We start from the raw sequence: 19,274 nt of genomic DNA on the forward strand, positions 1-19,274 counted from the left end.
TTTTAGATGTCTCCTGCCTGAAATTAATACAATTCAGTGGGAGAAATATATTCACCTGGTTTAAATATTTTTTTTTTTTCGCTTATCTCTTCTGAAATGTTGGCATGTATGGACTCAAAGGCTAAGACTATGCAAATATTTTGTACACTGAATGCCTGACGGGGAAGGGAAAAGAGTGCCAATCCCCAAACACTGTCATTGGGTGCAAGTAATCACTGAATGTGCACCATACAAACCTTGCATGTTCAGAGAACTCGCGTCATATCGCGCAGCTACCAGCCTGCCTCTGCAAGTATCACCATTAGTATAGTCTGCAGAAGACTACTTCTATTTCCTATCCCGTGCTTTCTCATGACGTCACAGGATGGGGTAGCTTGGATACGCTTGTCCGACCCTCAGCCTTTGACAAGATAGAAAAGGGGACTGTGCTGCTTCTCTGACTCCACCCGTTTCTGTCTTGTCAAAGTCTAGAAATTGATTTCGAAACATGCCCCCACCCCAGCCTGTGAGATAATAGAAACCAGTGAAGTGAAGGGCAGTCTTGTATCATAGACCCATCTTCTAGCGCGCCCGGGCTGGTAAGCCCTATGCACGGAGGGATTTTAGAATTCTGTGCTCTTGTGCTGCTTAGACAGCCTCTATTTCAGTAGCCTCGAAGGAAACAAGGTTCAGCCTAACTGTGTCCATATGCATCAAATAGTCCAGAACTGAACTAACCGCAGTGTAATTAGACAAAAATACATGTTGTTTTGTGCCCATGATGTGAATTGTCAAGCCTGATCTATCTCAACAAACAGTGACCAAAGGCCTACAGAACCATGTCGCATTAGACGCATTGGTGGTAGAGTAATAATCTGTTGCATCCGGCCTGATGGATAGTAAGTAAATACTTTACACCCCCAGGCTTTTAACAAGGCATTTACTTGCGCACATCCCGACGCCTTCGAGGAAGTGCTTTATATCCCCATGCGCCTTAGTCCTCAAAACTAAGCATTTTTCCCATCTGCCGCAGTTCGCAGTGAAACCTTTCCCACCTTTACTGAACCCTAGACAATCTGCCTTTGTGCAGAAAGAACATGAGGACAATGTTCTCATTTAGAAGGAGTGTTAAAACAACATGTTCATGCACAATGAGGCAGGATCACACAATAAGGTCACAACAGCTTGTTGAAATCTACAAAATCAGTGGGCATTTTTTAGTCCATTATGCCTTCTTAATTTCTCTCAATTTGGAAAAAAAACTGTGTTTTCTTTAAGAAACGTGTTATGATAGAATTACTTTTTCTCTCTTTTTCTATTTTTAGAGCTCTCACCAGTGAGACAAGTGGGAAGCATCCTGGGCGAGCACAAATCTCCAAACTCTGAAGGCAAGGTTATCCCACTTATACCTTAAATGCTTCATCCTGCAGCAAGTGTGTTTCTCCTTTTTCCACCCATTGTAAGAGCGACTATTGGTAGAAAATAATTGCATTGTTAGGCTGTTGTACGTGAGATGTTTTAAACTGAGTGCTCTAGTGCTAGATTAAATAATTGTTATGCTTTGCACAGCAGCTGGATTTTTGGTGGTACTTGTCCTGGTGCTTTGAGGTATCTCGTTGGTCGTGGCTTGCACTCCTTGCAGATGGCGTTTCCTACTCATCAGTGTTAAAGGTTTGTGGTCACAAACTCTTGCAGCAGCGTGGGGCTGGTGTAGGCATTAGCAGTCACTGGTGCTCCTCTTAGGACCCCATGAATATTGTTGCAGAGCAGAGAAAGTTTGAAGCTGGAGTCTAACCAAGGAAAAGATCCTCTGTGCTCTGAATTTAAAGAATGCAAACCTCCACATTCCCATGCATTAACTACACCCATTGAAACAACTGCTATCCGTAGGAAAGATCAGATTCTTATTATCCGAATATAAAAGGCACCATTTCGGCATTATTGTTACATTGAACAGTGGATACAATGTCAAAATAGTACAGCTGCGCCTTCCCACATCTGGCGGCCAAGCCCTGAAACGGCCTGTACTTCCGTACTCACCTCACCCCGCAGACCTGGCTCTTCAACTAACTCATGTCAGCAGCAACTTCCTCCCCGCCCACTCCCCAAGCGCCTGGATACCCTCAGGAATGATAAGCAGCGCTCTACAAATCCTATTGGATTGATGGATTGAGTGTCATCTTTCATAGACTGGTTCATCGTTTACAAGACTATCGCATTGTATTCCAAATTTTTGAAAAGGCACAGGCATTGTAGTCTCAAGGAGCAGTTCCAGTGTCAGTCTCCGTGACCCAGGTTATCTCCCCATATATAGTGGTAGAAGTAATGGAGTGCCAGTTGGCATCTAGGGTGCCACACGCCTCTTAGTCACTAACAGGGCTTTCGCCATGTATGCCCATTATTCATGTGATCGGCTCTTCCAGTGCAGCGGCCCATTTACGTCTGCTAGCCCTAGCATCATAGGCCCTCTTGTTTTGCATTATGTTTATCTAGGCGATTCTAGGCGCTGTCCTTCAAAGGTGGTAATTATACGATTGCAAGAGTCATCTATTGATGGCTCATCGGAAAATATTAGGAGTATGGCCAACAGCCAGAAATAGAACAGGGTATATAGTGCTATTTTCTGGGTATCCTAGGTTATTGTCTAGAAATATGAATGTACCTCCTGGAAATAAATATCCTTAAGTCCTAGTGCCGAAATGCTACAACCAGGATTTAGCTTTGGTTCCAAAGTTAAGGAGTATCACAGTGTTATGAAGCCGAGGCAACTCTGGGGAGAATAGTTTACTTTTGCTCTTTCTAATGCTTGGTTCAAACCATTTCCAGCAGGTATAACCTACTGGGTCGAATCTGTCTAGGGGCCTCTTAAACCGGTGTATCATCTTTGTGCTCAGTGGGTCTGTAATGTCCTACTTGACTACCAGGTGTGGCATGTGGGGTGGAGCATGAGACCAATGCTGGGTAGGCATAATGAGCTTGGCGCACAGGAATAGTAGCTCGAAGTTGGGTGCCGCGGACCCTCGCACTTTATAAGCCAATTTCGGCTTGTCCCACTTTATATATAGTTGTCGGCCTGCTCAGTCAGTCTAATCATGATGTATTTCAAGGTGTCAAAAGCTTGTTTGGGATGTGCAGGAAGAAATAAAGCACCTTTGGCAGGATTGTCGGAGGGATGCAAATCCATCCGTTCAGAGTTGTTAGGCTGGAATTTAACTGATTCCCTTTGGTGGTGTCCAACTAAACAAACTGTAAAGGTGAAGACTAGTACAATTGGAGTGATTTTTTTTCTTCTTTCTTTTCCTGAAACTCTTGAGCCAGTCCTTTCGAGTTTCTCTTAATTCTGTTGCTCTTTTAATGTGTTAATGATGTTTCATCCGGTCATCCATGGCATTGCTGCTGGTTTTATACCTTTAAGTTGTTCTTCATGTTCCTCTGCTCAGTTCTTATTGGATGTTCCAAAACGTGCTCTCTTCTGTGGCAGCTGCAAGAGAGTGCAACAAGCGGCCAGGCTTTGTTTACTTCCTCGTTACTTAGTTTCCTCAAGTCTTTAAGCATTCCTTATTAATTGTAATGTTAGTAATCCACCTTAAGTTGTTTTTCTTACAGCACCACAAAACTTTAAATAATGATCTCGCCAATAAATTCCAGCTAAAAACATATCTGAGGTCAAAAAGTTGAAAAGTGGGTTTTCACAAGCTAGAATACATTTTACTAAGGGGTGATCTGGGATGACAGCTCTACTGAATACTGCTGTGCTAGAATTTTCAGATATCATACTTGGCCTTGTTTTGGGATTTTAAAGGCTTCACAGCCTCCATTTCAAAGGGGGTAGTAGTATTTGAGACAATTGTACCACACGTAAAGGGGCGGGTAATAGAACCTGGGCAGGTCTATTGTGCTTTTTGGCCAGACCAGCTCATACAGAACCTACCAGGCCTATATAACATTCTAAAAGCTATTTACTTAGAGGACACATACTTCCACCTGCCCATCCACCCTCACTCAGCATATTCAGTTCCCAACTTTCATGACCATCATGATGAGTGCACAGCCCTGCCATTTGGAGAGAAGACTTGTTGAATATTAACAAAATGCATTACCCCAGTGGTTGCACCCTTCAGACTGAAGGTAACCACCTTATTTGTATGTACATCCATATAGTGTTATCCTATTTCATCAGCTCTTCTCTCAACAAAAGCAGTGGGTGCTGCTCAAGCCTCAATTCAGGTCCTTACATCGCTGGGTCTCACTGTCAACGAGATGTCAGTTGTTTTAACTTGCAGGTAAGAAGTTCATTGTTTCTCAGTTATCAACAGTGGAGAAAAAAGGACAGACTTTCTTTGGATCTACTCTTCTTGGGCACATATGTCAATTCACAGAAATTGAAGTTTAAAACACTGCTGTGGCAATCTCCAATAAGAATTGAACATCCAAAGACAGGAGATCAGACACCTGGACATTTTGGTCCAGGTCACTCCGTTTCTGAAAGCTCCACTACAGTAATAGGGGAACCAAGAGAACCTCTTCTATGTGCCACTTTGTAAAATTCTTGAAACAAGTGGAGAAGAAAATGCCTAGTCAGAACAGCAATACAGCTGACAGGGAAAAGTCGGATGCTGCTAAATAACTGCTTTTTCCTTTAATGTACTGTAAACATCAATTGGTTTTAGTGTTTTTTTTAACTGGTTTTGGTTTTAATATTTTTAAAAACTGATGACATGCAAGGAGATCTTTTGTAGCAATGGTTTTAAGTAACTCTGCTAAATGAAGTAAACTTGAAACTCTTCTAGGTATTTCATGCAGTAGATGCACCAACTTTCCCTAACACCTTCAAGGCCTTTGATGTAGTCACCAGCTGTCTACAGACAAGAAAACTGCCTTGCAAGGTCCGGCATCTCTGGCTTTATGCCTTGAAACAGAGTTTTCTTGTCAATGGGGTGCTTCTCACGAATGAGCAACGACTAGGCTGGTGCCTTAAGCAGAGAGCAAAAATGCAGTGAGTAGGAACTTGACAAGAGCCAATCCTACTTGTATTCCGGCAGAGAGGGGTCTCATGTGGAATCTCGTTGCAATAGACCAGAATATCAGATACCTGTTCTTCCCATTCCAGTAAAACCAGAGGATTGGAACATAGTGCTGTTGGACCTTTTAAAGACTCCCTTTGAGCCAATTCAGATAACTTCCATTCAGTAGGTTTGATCAAAAACAGATTTCTTATTAGTATTCACCAGTGTTCAAACATCAAGCTATTTACCAACCTTGTTCCGCAGCTACCATCTGCATTGTAAACAGTTTTGCACTTCTTATAGTTTGAGGTGTTACAAAGTATTGTCCTAGCACAAGCACAGACTTCATGCAGTCTGCGTATCTCTTTGTGAGTTTTGGTAAAGCGAACAAGGGTGAAGGCTTTGCAGGAATGGATTGCTTCCTGCATATGTCAGTCGGAGTCAGGAATGCTTCAGGTGTGGTAAGAGGCTAGTCCGATTTTTCCGTGGCCACAACAGCAGCACCCTTCGTTGGTATTCATTTGGCAGACATCTGCTAGGGGCCAGCATGGAAGGCATCGCTTTCACACTCCTTAACACTACTGCTTTAATGAGCACGCAAGAGGCAGCAGTGAGATTCTGATGTTACTTCACTTCTATGCATTGGGTAAGCCTGATTCACGGCTTCCACTTTTTAATTTTACTACTTGTTAAGTCTTCGAGCATGATAATCCATCAAACGACCTTGAAAAAAAGAGTTCCTTTCATGTAACTTTCTTTCACCAGCTTTCTTTCATAGATTTTCATAGAACCTTCTCCCTTTGCCTCGAGACCGTTTCTGCTCTTGGCTTGAAACAAATCTCTAAGCTATCTAGCTTTAAGCCTCTTCATCTCAATTACAATAGGTTGGTTATACAATGCACAATGTGCTTTCTTTACACATCCTGCCTGGTAAACATTCAGGAAAGCCAATCTACAAAAGATTGCAGTGCTGGAGTACCTAGTTAAAAGTAACTTTTCAACCCACTCACACAAAACATTTTTGCAAAACATTTTAACAAATGGTGACTTAAACGAGGTTGAATAGCATGCGACCCTAAAGCACACCGAATAACCTTTATAACAGAAATTAATTTGTTCTCTGATACTAAATACTGCAGTTGTGATTACCCAGCTGTGAGATTTCTTTTCTTAAAATTTGCAGATCGATACCCTCAAGATGCCAGGACCCCTCCACCTCCAGCTTTGCACCTTGTAAAGACAGATTTCCAGAGTTGTAAGTACACTAAACTGTCCGAGAATGGAGGTGTATGAGTTTATGGAGAGCCTTTTATGTTTGATCAGCAAGCACACCAATCATACACACATTTGTCTAATTCACCCTTTCATTGGCTACTGTGGCTGGCATCATCCAATCTAGTAGAAACCACAGCAATGGAGCGCACACCGCTAGCCCCTCCTCCGGATCGCCCCTCGGGACTCTGGTACTTGTAGTTCAATAGTGGATCACCCAGGTGGGTGCAAGTCGGTACTTGTTGGACTGATGAATCTCTAGACCCGATACATGTCCCGGGTTTTTGGGTATCGCCCGAGACATGGCTCGGGTTTCGGGATAACTTCCCTCATCAGTAGAGAAATGGTTAGGGGTGGAGGAGAAGGCCGCCAAACAACCGTCAATGGCCTCGATGCCCGAACCGGCACGCAGGGCAGCATCCAGTCTAGTAGTGCCATGCGTGAGATTCCAGTGAAAGAAGGCTGCTGCCAGTTGAATTTTTGTTGGGGCTAAGAATGTGCTTAGAATTTGATGACTCCTTTATTTGAGAATCACTCGCAAGCCCTGATGTGATGTACGTTTAGTGTGCCACCTCTCTGCCACTGCTCGGGCCCGTTATTGGGGTTTCCATGTGTTTGCCCAATCTCTTATGCCACATGTCTCCCTCTTGTGTGCTGCCGTTTCCTAATGGCACCCAAATCTCAACACTACCTATTGGTGTCATATCCTGTCTAACTACCTCCAACCCTGACTGTGTAAAATTAGATTGCTATGTACCCGGGGCCTGAGATTCTTGATTTATTTTAATTTTATAGTGTGCAATTACCAATTGGTGTCTTGGCGCGAATACTGGCCAATCGTGCACTAAAAAACTGTTTTTGAGAGGTTATCAAACCTGAAACTGCTCATTCATTGAGTGATTGTTCATTGGAAGGGGAGTTTTAAATATTGCAAGTCCGGCAAGAAAAGGAACGAGTGCCCTGTGAAGCCTTCCTAATCGTAGGAACGGTCAAGTAATTGTAAAAAAATTGGCAGACTATAGAGTATGGGATGGGTGATAGAACTGAAAATGGTAAGATGGGAACCCCGAGTTGAAATTCTTATGAGAAATGCGTAGACATTTAAAGACAGCTCATTTTAAATAGCCAATCACAGTTTGTAAAACATGAAGCTGTGGGACTAGTGTGTCGCATTAAGCATCGATCGTCTAGCAGCACAGATTTGAACAAGCTGCAAGTAAGTGGTGAAAAGGCCATTTTGGTAAGCCAAGATAAAGAACATTATAAAAATCAAGTCTGGGTCTTTTAGTATGAAATGCTGAAGCTTCCTCAGTATTGTTAGTAGCAGAAAACGATGCTGGGAGGCGTTTTTATGTGTACGAGCAGATATGTAGGCGAATCGTCACCAATGACGTCTAATAGTGGGCAGATCAGCTGATGGTGGACCATTGGTTGGCCTAATTGGAGGCGAATAAAAGAATGCGTTTTGTCAGAACTGAGCTTATTGTTTTTCCATTTCACGCCAGCTAGTATGCAGTGGAATATATTGGATCCGCGTTCTTGACAATGGTATGCCAGTTTATCCCATTGATAACGTCACCACTGGGTTCCTGCGTTTGGGATTGTACACATCCAAGTGCCCTTTATGTAATGGATGACATAACATTGTGCCAGTGATGTCACAGAGAAATCCTCCAAAGGTGCATTCGTAAGTGTGGTCCCAGATTTTATTCCACTATACACTTCTGAATGGAAGCATTACTTAACCCCTTCGCTGCGGGGGATATTTTCCCACTGTGCTGGGGGGGAATGGCGCGCACAGCGCCCGCATGCTCATGACGAGCTGAGCTAGTCATGAGCGACAGCGCTCCTGTGCACATGACGATCTCAGCTCGTCACAGGTGCATTACCTGCTGTGGAACGCTCAGCATAGCAGGGGAATTATCCCCACATGCGAGCGTTCCACGGCTCATGACGAGCTGAGCTCGTCATGAGCACCGGAGCGCCGTGGCTCATCACGAGCTCAGCTCGTCGTGCGCATGGAAGAGGTTAATGCACGGTGCCATTGGATATGTCTGATTTTTTTTTTTCTTTTTTTGGGGGGGTGGACTCTCATTTCCTCACCTTGGTTTTGCTTCATATTGTATTATAGAGATCAAAGTTGGGTCCAGCCCTTGGCAACAGTTGATAAGTTTGACAACCAACAACGAGTGATTTTAGGTGCAGGTCTCGTGACATTACTTTAAGATGAATACCGTACACAGCTCTAGCTGGTTTCTAGTGGATTTACCGGTCACCAAAATAGCTTGGCTACTAAATAGTTAACTATGTTTTGACTCCAAACTCTAGAAAGGACTGCTATCCCATTCCTTACCTTTGTTCTTTTTCTTGAACATGTAAACGCTTCTGTTTTAGTATCCCCTATAGATTTGTGATTAGTCTGTTTTTCCACTACGTGACCTTGTGTACCTCCTTCTGTTGCACACTGCCACTCACTGTGAAAGTAGTGTATTTAAATCACGTGATCTTCTTGCTTTGTATTTCAGCATTGCTGCTGGCCGGAGCACCGGACTTCCAAGCGTCCTCTTCCCCGCTCTCATGTAAGAAGCCTCCAGGTTTATATAAACCTTCACCAGTCCTGGTTCTAAGGAAAGAAACATAACTTGATTTATTGAGTTTGCCAGAGTGAGTTGTTCATTATCAGCACCAGACATACACTGTTGTTTGGACATCTCTATGGACGTGCAGTCCATTGGTTCCCCTTTGAACTGCACGTTTGTGAGTTAGTTACTTGCTTTCTGTGAGCTTAGTCTGGCTGTCAAAGAGCCTATTCAGCTCTGGGCCCAGCATTTGTAATGTACTTTATTAATGCTCACAATTTTTTTTTTTAACAATATATTTTATTGAGTTTACACAGTATATACCAGGCCTTGGCTCGAAGTATACATTTTGATGGAAATATATGACCATGTAAGCATCTCATCGTAACTTCTGAAAAACTTGCATATATAACAACAACATTGCGCAGTGCATCTCAAATCCCACAGTTATAATTGAACAATTGGATCCACAATCTGGAATTTTTGAATGAAATTCCTGGTTGTACAATGGCCGGTCTCATCCGGGGAACACTTCCCATTATGGGTCTGGGGTAATAAGGGGAGGTAGTTCTATGCCCCGGTAATCCGCCCAACGCAGCCATATTTTCCTAAGGTTTTGGGGGAAACCTCGTGCGTGAAACACAGCAATCTTGGCAGTCATACAATCATCAATGGCCTTTTTACACCTGCTGATCGTGGACGGAAACACACTTTTCCACTCCTGGGCAATGTCTCGTTTAGCAACGGTGATGGCTTAAAATAACAGGTGTTGCTTGTACCGGTTCCCACCGATACCATCAATACTATGCAATAACAGTCGTTTTGGCTCAAATGGGAGATCCATCGACAACAGCGCTCAGGCATGCCACAATCCTCCACCAGAATGGTTGCGGTGCTGTACAGCCCCAAACAGTATGTATGAAGGTCCTGTCATCCTCCCCACATCTCAAACATATAGGGAACTGAATGGCGCCCATCTTCCAGAGTTGGAGTCGGGTGTAATATATGGGGTGTAAATATTTAAACTGTGTAAGTCTGTAGCACATTGAGACCGCCGCACTGCAGGGGCTAGCCAAGGCTTCCGTCCGATCGTCGGCTGTTATGTATGTCCTCTAACCATGCCTGTGTGGTCTTATGTAGTGTGGTGTGGTTGAGCGTTGTCAGAGTTAGATAGATCTGGCGGGTCTTGTGGGCACCCAAGTCGCCCATTAATAAGCTCCCTTTCAAAGGGTGAAATTCGGGCAGTGTATCAACTGGCCGCAATAGGGGACTAAGAGCATGTCTGAGTTGGAGATATTTATAGAATTGAGTCTGTGTAATTGAAACTGGAGCTGTAGAAACGATTTTAATGCGGTGCCCTGTATTACATCCCCAAGGTGGATATTCCGTCAAGGTCCCACTCACGAAATCCCACAAGCGCTTCCACCGAGAACAGAAGGGTACCGTGCCACAGTGGAGTCGACTGGGTCAGGCGGCTATGCCATCCCATCCGCCTAACTGTGCCCGGCAGAGTCGAATCACTGCTGCTAGCAGAGGGTAGGAAATCTAAATTCTGTGAACTATATAGAAGTTGAAGGAGGGGGAACACTCCCCATTGGCATATGGCCCGGTGCGAACGCTGGGTCAGAGGATGAGTTGTACCACCACTCATTAACAACTAGCAGATGGGAGGCCACATAATGGGCATATACGTATGCCGCTGCAATACGTTGACTGTGTACACGTACTCCATGCCACCCGTATTGAAATTTGTTATGTATGGCATTCACCTGAGTGAACCAAGCCCCGTGGTATGACATACAGGAAATTCTGTAGCCTACAGAGTATTCTGGGCAGGTAGACCATTTTAAAAATAGCCGAGCGCCCGTATAGTGAAAGCGGAAGATGAGACCAAACTGTAGTCTCATCTTTGAGGCTTTTGAGGAGTGGATTGATATTGTGCACCCACGAGGTCTTCGGACAGGGCGCCATAAAAATACCTAGATACCGAAATCCAGTGTTGCGCAGCCCATGTCTCTCGGCCTTGATTCCCGCACACAGGGAATAGCAAAGACTTGGAGGGGTTAGTGCTAAGCTCGGTGGTCTGGCCAATTACATGAAGGATGTGTAGAATGCGTGACCCCGAAAACCACGGGTCAGTCGTGAAGAAAAGGATGTCTTCCACGTACAACGACATGCGATCAGATCGAGATGGGGCCCATTCAAAGCCTCCGAGTACCAGGTCACTAAGCACCCATGCCGCCAAAGGTTCTACGGCAAGGGCAACCAAAAATGGTGACGGGGCAGCCCAGTTGTGTACCGCGGCAGAGGAGAAACGGGGCTGAGCAATTTCCCGCGACCCTAACTGATGCAGTTAGTCATGTATAAAGTAGGCATATATATGATAAAAAACGTGGGTCAAAGTTGATGGGGTCCAGGAGTCGAAAGAGGTACGATCAACTGCCTTGTCGATGTCTGCGAGCAATATAGCTGCAGGACGTCCGAGTTCTTGGGTTCTTGCCATGGCATTGTGCACCCGTCTGATGTTATGACGTGTGGAGCGGTGGAGCATGACCCTGGGTGGATCAGGTCCTGTACACAGGATCTGAGGCGGTCAGCTAGAACTTTGGTCTCGAAGTTAATTAGAGAGATGGGTCTTTATGACGTGGGATCTTCCGGCGAATTACCTGGCTTCAGAAAGAGGACAATCTCTGCGTGTCGCTTTCATGTAGGGTGTCAAGCAGACCTGGAACCAGTGTATTTATGTGTGGTCTAAGGAATTCTATAGGAAAAAAGTGAAAGATTCTTAAATAACTATCTATGAGTTGTTTGTACTAAAATGCTAATCGTGACAGATGTATTCTGATAGGTTATATGTGGCGGCTTAGATTGCTAAAACACCACCGGCTTCAAAGTAAGAGTACATATTCATCAGATAACTGCGTTGCAACTTGAATTGTTTGTAAAACACAAAATTAATACTAGGGAATAGATAAATATGGATAAAAGAAAATGTTTAAAAAATACCTAAAACTAGAAGCTCTGTTTATAAACCATTCTGTACAGTAAGTTCTGTTCTTTAAATTGTGCTGTAACTCAGTGCACTCCGCAAGTATTCTGTGGTACCGTCCCATCTCAACAGTGCTGGGATTTGTGGACTTTTCACTGCAGGAACTTCGCTGTCTCATAACCTTAATCAATCAAGCGTTTGTTAAGCATGACTACTCACCTGTAAGGGTCTCAAGGTGCTAGGGGGGGGGTGGGGTGCAGGTTCCAGTCTGTCAAGGAGTAGGTCTGCCGAAGAGCCAGGTTTTGAGCTTTCTAGCAAAGATGGGAAGTGATGTCTGTCTGAGGTGGAGCGGAAGGGTGTTCCAGGCTTTGGCCGTGAGGAAGGAGCGGCCTCACGATCTGGTTTTTCTGGTGCGGGGGACTGGGCTGATCGTAGGGTCCTTTGGGGTGCGTGGAATTATAGTCTGCTGTTCAGGTATGCTGGTCCCGTGTCGTGCATAGGTGAGCCTCTTGAAGGTGACTCTAGCCTCGATGGGGAGCCAGTGGAGTGTGCGCAGGTGCTGGGAGATGTGGCAGTGTCTTGGCAGGTTGAGGACCAGTCTTGCGGCGGCGTTCTGGATGTTCTGTAGCTTACGGCTGAGGTTTTTGTTTAGTCCGGCGTAGAGTGCGTTGCTGTTGTCGAGTCTGCTGTTGACCAGGGCGTGAGTGGCGGTCTTTCTGTGTTCGAGTGGGATCCATTTGAAGGTCTTATGTAGGAGTCGGAGGTTGTGGAAGCAGGAGGATGAGACTGAGTTGATCTGGCGGTCCATTTTGAGCTCGGAGTCCAGGATGATTCCCAGGTTGTGTCCGTGGGGGTGGGCGTGCTTTTGACGGCAGTGGTTCCACCAGGTGTCGGGGTTTGGGCCCATGATGAGTACTTCTGTTTTGTTGGTGTTTAGTTGTAGGCAGCTGTTTTTCATCCATTTGGTGATGGCTTCCATGCTTTCTTGAAAGTTGTGTCTGGCAGTTTTGGGTTTGTTGGATAGGGAGAGGAGGAGTTGGGTGCCGTCTGCGTATGACACAATATTGAGTCCGTATGTTCTGACGATGGGGGCGAGCAGAGCCATGTAGACGTTGACGAGCGTAGGGCTGAGGGAGGACCCCTGGGGGACTCCGCAGGTGGCTGGTGTAGGGTCCGAGGAAAGGGGAGGGTGGGGGGGGGGGGGGAGTCTGACACGCTGCGTTCTGTCAGAGGAAGGAGCTTATCCAGTCGAGGGCCTTGTCCTGGATCTCTGCGTCGTGAAGTCTGCATATTAGGGTGCAGTGAGAGACTGTGTCGAACTCCGCGGAGAGGTCGAGGAGGATGAGGGCTACTGTTTCTCCTTTGTCCAGTCGGGTGCGGCTGTCATCTGTTGCGGGTAGGAGGGCGGTTTCCGTACTGTTTTTTTCTGAATCCGGATTGGGAGGAGTCGAGGATGTTCTGCCCTTCGATGAATGTGGCGAGTTGGCTTTTGATGGCTTTCTCGCTGACTTTCGCTGGGAACGGGAGCAGAGAGATGGGTCTGTTGTTTTTAAGGTCGGTGGGGTCTGCCATGGGTTTCTTCAGGAGGGGGTTGACCTCGGCATGTTTCCAGTCGTCTGGGAACGAGGCGGTCGCCAGGGAGCGGCTGATGGTGTGGCGGAGTATTGGTGCGATGGTGTTGGCGGCACTATTGAAGATGTTGTGAGGGTGGGGGCAGAGGTCCGTAGGGGCCCCGGAGGGGATTGACTTCATCGTCTTCAGTGTGTCTTCGGTGGTGAGGGCTGTCCAGTTGTCAATTACTGGCTTCAGGGTATCGGGGGTGGTTGGTGGGGGTTAAGTATGTTGGTTGTCTTCGTCGAAGTTGATGTAGATGCTCTTGATTTTGTGGTGAAAAAAGGTGCTGAGTTTGTCGCAGAGGTATTGTGAGGGAGGGATGTCAGTCTACTCGCTGGTGGTTGGGCGAACTCTTTGATGATGTTGAAGATTCTTTGCTGTTGTGTGCATGTGTGAAGATTCTGTCTTCAATCGCTTTTTTCTTCTTTTTTCTGATGAGTTGATGGTGTGCGTTGGTCGCCGCTCTGAAGTTGTTGTGTACTTCTGTGGATTTGGAGGGGGCTGGATTGGGCCGGTCATGTGGGGGGGTGGGGCAGTGGGGGCAGCAGCAGCGGCGGGAAAAATCGGTGGAGAAAGGGAAAATGAGGAAGAAAGGGATTAAAAGTGAAATAGGGCAGAAAAGTGCAGAGGAGTGCACAAAAGACATTGAGCTGAGGGTAAAAAAACAAGTGAAACGGAGAAGGAAAGCGGAGCAAGAGAAAGGAGACCGAGTTCCACTGGGCCACCAGGCATGAGGCGCAGGTAAACCTGCGGGTGGAGGAGGACCTCGAACACCAAACACTACAGGAGTGCAGGGACTCAGGAGGGCCTCACTTAATGGTGGAGCTGCGAGGGAGGGAGAGCAATTTCACTGACAATGAGTCAGTGTTCTTGCTCCTGCCTGACATGCCTGTGATATCTCTGCTTTTAGATCACGGTTTAAGTGGTATATATGTTATTTTAATGATCCCTGGGTACCATTTGTATTCTTGTTAATTTACTTTTGTACTGAATTTCACTACAGTTGTTCTGTTTGTTCCGGATGCGCTGCAGTGCGGGTTGCATATATATGGACCCAGATTCATTGTGGTAGTGTTTGGTGTCTTCCGTAGAGAACCTGCTTGTTTTCTTTGATACTTTGTAACCTGTACCCTTAGCAGGCTCCTTGCCGGACTGTGTTTAATGGTGGGGAGAGGTTGTGGTGCTCAGCTGTTAATACAGGCCGCCTGCTTCCGTCAGCCTCTCCGCCCTGAAGCATAAACGTAGTTTGTGTTGTTTGTGGGAGTACTGTAAAAAGGTCAGGCTACCAATCAGAAAAAGATCCTTAAGTATTGCCCGGCGGTGTCGCCTCTTTAACCCACAAGATATTAATCAATGAAGAGGCAGGCGCTGGAGACTGGAAGGCAGGAAACAAGGGTTTATTCTCTCCGGAGAACACATCAGTTCGGACAGCAAGTATCGTCACGAGGTGCTCTAACCGCATCTCTGAGGCCTGGCCTCTTATACACAGGTTTATGATTTTTATTGCAGGTAACACATTCTTGCAATGCTTTGAAGTATGAAAGGACATCCTCGGAATCTCCCCTTCAGGCCCGGTCCCACACACATTTACAGTTGAAGTCCCCACCCCGGTCACAACAGGTGATGATTATCGCGCAGCTGGACATTCCGCCGATTCACGGAATGTGTGGGGTTGATCGGATCTCATAGGGTGGGGGCTTTGATCAACTCGAGGGTCCTTTAATGGGGGAAGCTTCCTACTGTACGGGGGGGGCAATAAACAGTATCTGCAGAGCCAGGTGGCGGCCTGGGAACGAGGAAGACAAACGGGCACACAGGAAAAAGGGGGTTTGTATCAAAGGGCCTGGGACCATGAAAGGAATGAAGGGAGGTGTCGCGCTGGGAACAGGATGGGATTCCAGGGCAGAGCTGCGCTGAAGAGGGGTTTACGACCCAAGGCATGTGAGAGCGGGGGGGGTTGTCAGCGTGCGGGGGGATGCCTGCGAGGTAGAGAGAGAGAGAGAGAGAGAGAGAGAGAGAGACGCGCTGGCTATCAGCGAGGGGCAGGGAGGCCATGGTGCTCAAAATGGCTGCCGCTTACGTGCACGAATGGGTTCAAGAAGAGCAAGATGGCGCCGATAATGTTGACGTTTGCAGCCTAACTTTTAACAGTCCTCCCTTTTCAACATATCTAGCCAACTTGCCTACTCCATGTCAATCTTCATCAAATTCCTAACCTCGGCATCATATAATGCTCCCATGCGTTCGTTTCCAAGGTCCACAGTCTTAGGGCAAATACAATTTGTACATAATGAACACAGAGGTGGCAGACATTGAATTCCTAAGCATAGACCGCATATTACAACTACAGGAATCAGGATAATGGTGAACAGTCTCCAGCCCCAGTTGTAAATGTAAATATACAGGAATATATATAGCGCAAATCACCGAGCGGTTTCTAAGCGCTTGCTTAGGGAACCCGTCCTGGTATTCCCCTGTGAGATAACCCCGGCAGGGCATCCGCAAGGTGAAAGCCAGGCATCCCGCCGCGAGGGGCCGTTGTGGAGATTAAGCAAGCTATTGCCCAGAGTCGCAGAGTGTGAACCCGTGAATCGAGTAGGCACCGGAGCGAGAATTGTCGAGTCCATGGACATTTTAGGACTCAAGACCCCGCCGAGCCGGGAATTGAACCCTGGTCCCGGGCTGACTTCTGCTTCCAGGTCTGCCTCCTCTAACCAGTGAGCCACACTTCTCCATAGTTCTTAACGGTGTTCCAGAACCAACCACCAAGCGACCATTCTTCCTGATCCTGGTGGACTTCTGAAGAGAGTCTGTGAAGATGTTCGATGGCTTTGTACACTGAGGGTGAGTTGTCCGGTATGTATGTACAGCAGCTGGACCCAATAATGCGGCATGCTCCACCACGGTCCGCAAGAACCACATCTAGGACAAGGCGGTTCTGGAGGGCCACCAAGCGGACCGCTTGAAGCTCGGCGGTGTTGTTAGCAAAGATACCAGCTGTGATGTTCATTGTTGTCTCAATTGCCTGAGTCAGATGTCGGATGGCACGGCTGTTTGCAATCGGGCCCCAGAGGGGAACAAGTCCCTTCATAGCATCGAGGAACTGCGCTCCTGTTGAGTCGGCTTGTTCAATGTCCTTGGCTCGTTTTTGTCTATGATGATTCGCTGGGGCCACATAAGTCGGAGGAAGGATGAAGGAGATGAAACAAGTGCCCCCCCAGCCTTTGGGGAGCCAGGTGTAGGCCTTTGTGCCGCAGACGAAATACATGTTTGGGGACGACACAAAGGAAGGTGGATCCGTGGAGTCCAAAGTTCTGGTAAAACGGCAAGCACTGCGGCCCACCAGCTTTGTCCCACGTCCTTCTATGCACATGTGGCCTGTGACGTTGATGACTGACAGGGCCACAGTCAGAGTGGCAGCCGTTCGTTTCCGCAGGTAGGAGAAGGTGGGTCTGGTTGGATTGTTGAACACCTGCATTTCAATTCGTTCTTTAGCAGGGATGTCCATGTGGATTGAGTCGTTGGAGGTCTGCGGGCAGAAGTGTGCCTTTGTTTTGTTTCGCCAGACCCCGTGGAAGAAATGCGTTACGGTTTTGCTGGCGGTGGCATTGTCCTTATAGCTTTCTTGCAGGAGGATCAGCCAAGCAAGGCAGGAGCCATGAACTGAGAAGGGTGAAGGGATGAATGGTATCGAGTGTCCAGTGGCGTGGGGTAGCAACCCACAGATCCAACAGTTGGTGGCATTGGTGGCGAGATTGTGCTGGTGAAGTAGCTGTACGAAAGAGTTATTCCAAAACTCCTTTCGCCTCTCTCTGAGTTGAGGAGAGAGCGAAATCAGATAATGTTCCTTCATGGTGGTAGGCTGAGCAGTGGTCAGGAATGTTTCGTGAGCAGGTGCATTTTCTTCCACAATCCAGAGTGTGGTCATGAGGAGAAAGCAGAAAAGGATTGTGATGAAGAGTGCAATTGTCTTTGAGCTGTGGAGTCTGTCTGTTCTTGGGTTTCTGTAGTGGGTATTTCCTGTTGCCTCCATCATCTTCTCATTTGGCGCTTCCATCATCTTCTTATCTGGCGCTTCCATCATCTTCATCTTCAAGGTGCTCGGTAGTGGGCAGAACCACAGACTTAGTTTAGCTTCTCTCCAGGTAACCCTTGGTTGCTTTGGGTCACCGTTCTGAGATTTAACTTAGTTCGTGGTCTACTTAGCCGAAGCTCCCTCCTTTCGACGCAGGAAATACCCTTCTCTGGATGGCACAGTGGGATCAGAGAATTTTGAAAGTTCAAGTGCTTCGGTATCAGGATAGCAGGTTAGCGACGGTCGGTCCTTGTTCAGGAGCTCTTCTTGGTTGTCGATGTTTTCTGTCGTGGCCAAGGTCGAGGAGACCTTCTTACAGTGGTGTGCGTGCAGCCAGTGCCGTTTCCCCTCCACACGAAGAGCCGTCCGGGTGGTGATTAACACTTGCCAGGGGCCCGTCCACCGGGGTTCCAAACTCTTCGACCGCTGAAAGTTTCGGATCAGCACGAAATCTCCAGGTTGGATGGCGTGACCCGGACCCCTGGAAGCATCGGGGATGGCCTGCTGCACCTGCTGATGAATGACAGACAGAGTTTCAGTCAATTTATACAGATAATCAGACATTAGGACGTCCGGGACGTCATGAATGGAAGTTGGTTTCGGTGCAGACCAGACACTCATGGGTCGACCGAAAACAACTTCATAAGGTGTTAAGTGATGTCTGGTGGGGGTGGAACGCATCGATAGCAATGCCAGTGGGAGGGCGTCTGGCCATTTCAGACCCGTGGTAGCCACTATCTTGGCCAGTTTAAGCTTTAGTGTGGCATTGTGTCGCTCAACAAGTCCAGCAGACTGGGGGTGGAAGACTGCGTGGAATTTCTGCTTGATGCCCAACCCCTTTAAGATGAGCTGGATGACTTCGGCTATGAAGTGGGGGCCATTATCGCTCCATAAAATACGACAAAGGCCGTAACGGGGGAAAAACTCCTTTAACAGTACTTTTGCAGTGGCCATAGCAGTGTTGTCACGGGTTGGGTATGCTTCCACCCATTTGCTAAATGCGCACACCACAACAAGTACATATTTCAGGCCTTGGCACCTGTCTAGCTGGATGTAGTCCATCTCCAGGACTTCAAACGGGTGATTTGGGACCCCAAATCCTCCCCGGGGTACTACAGTTCCTTTCCCGGGGTTGTGTTGCAGGCATATCGAGCATTGTTGGACCAGACGTTTGGCGGAGTCTGTGATTTTATCATTGTGCCAAACTCTGGAGACAAGTTCAATCATGGGGGCTGATCCTATGTGGGCATGGGAGTGTGCCATAGTCAGTATGGGAATCAGGTACGAGTCAGGTAGCAACCATTTGTTTGTGTCTCTTGTCCGCCAGCAGCCTTCGTCATCTTTTAATCCCACCCGTGTCCATTCAGTCAGTTCGTGCTGTGTGCTAGCCGTTTGAATGTCTCTAATAGTGTCCCTAGCGTCAGTCCATTTTTCTGCTTGTGACCTGGTCACGTACATATGTGTTGTCGTCCTATTTTCAGCTGTCGTTCGGGCAGTGATGTCGGCTAGCGCATTTCCCTGCCCAATGATGTCTGTCACCCTTTTGTGTGCCTGGCATTTGACGACTGCAAGCTTTTTGGGGAGAAGGACAGCTTCGATCAAGGCGGAGACTAGATCCCCGTGCAAAATGGGGGTGCCGTGTGAGGTCAAGAATCCCCTTTCCCTCCAAAGGAGCCCAAAATGGTGAACCACCCCGAAGGCATACTGGCTGTCGGTGTAAATGTTCGCTGTGGTTCCTGCTGCCAGAATGCAGGCTCGTG

The 19,274-nt window shown here is 47.1% G+C and overlaps 1 protein-coding gene across 2 annotated transcripts in view; it reads left to right on the plus strand.

The window, feature by feature from the left end:
* Positions 1-19,274, plus strand: part of LOC144817814 (uncharacterized) — a 91,683-nt gene that overhangs the window by 51,554 nt on the left and 20,855 nt on the right. The window contains exons 3-5 of one of the 2 annotated variants that reach the window (XM_078674644.1): positions 1,305-1,367; positions 6,169-6,240; positions 8,783-8,836. In XM_078674644.1, the coding sequence (XP_078530770.1) occupies positions 1,305-1,367; positions 6,169-6,240; positions 8,783-8,836 (189 nt within the window). The remainder of the gene's footprint in view (positions 1-1,304; positions 1,368-6,168; positions 6,241-8,782; positions 8,837-19,274) is intronic. The other variant, XM_078674645.1, reaches the window with a different exon arrangement.

This window comes from Lissotriton helveticus, chromosome 2_1 (genome assembly GCF_964261635.1).
Source record: "Lissotriton helveticus chromosome 2_1, aLisHel1.1, whole genome shotgun sequence".
NCBI classification, from domain to species: Eukaryota; Metazoa; Chordata; class Amphibia; order Caudata; family Salamandridae; genus Lissotriton; species Lissotriton helveticus.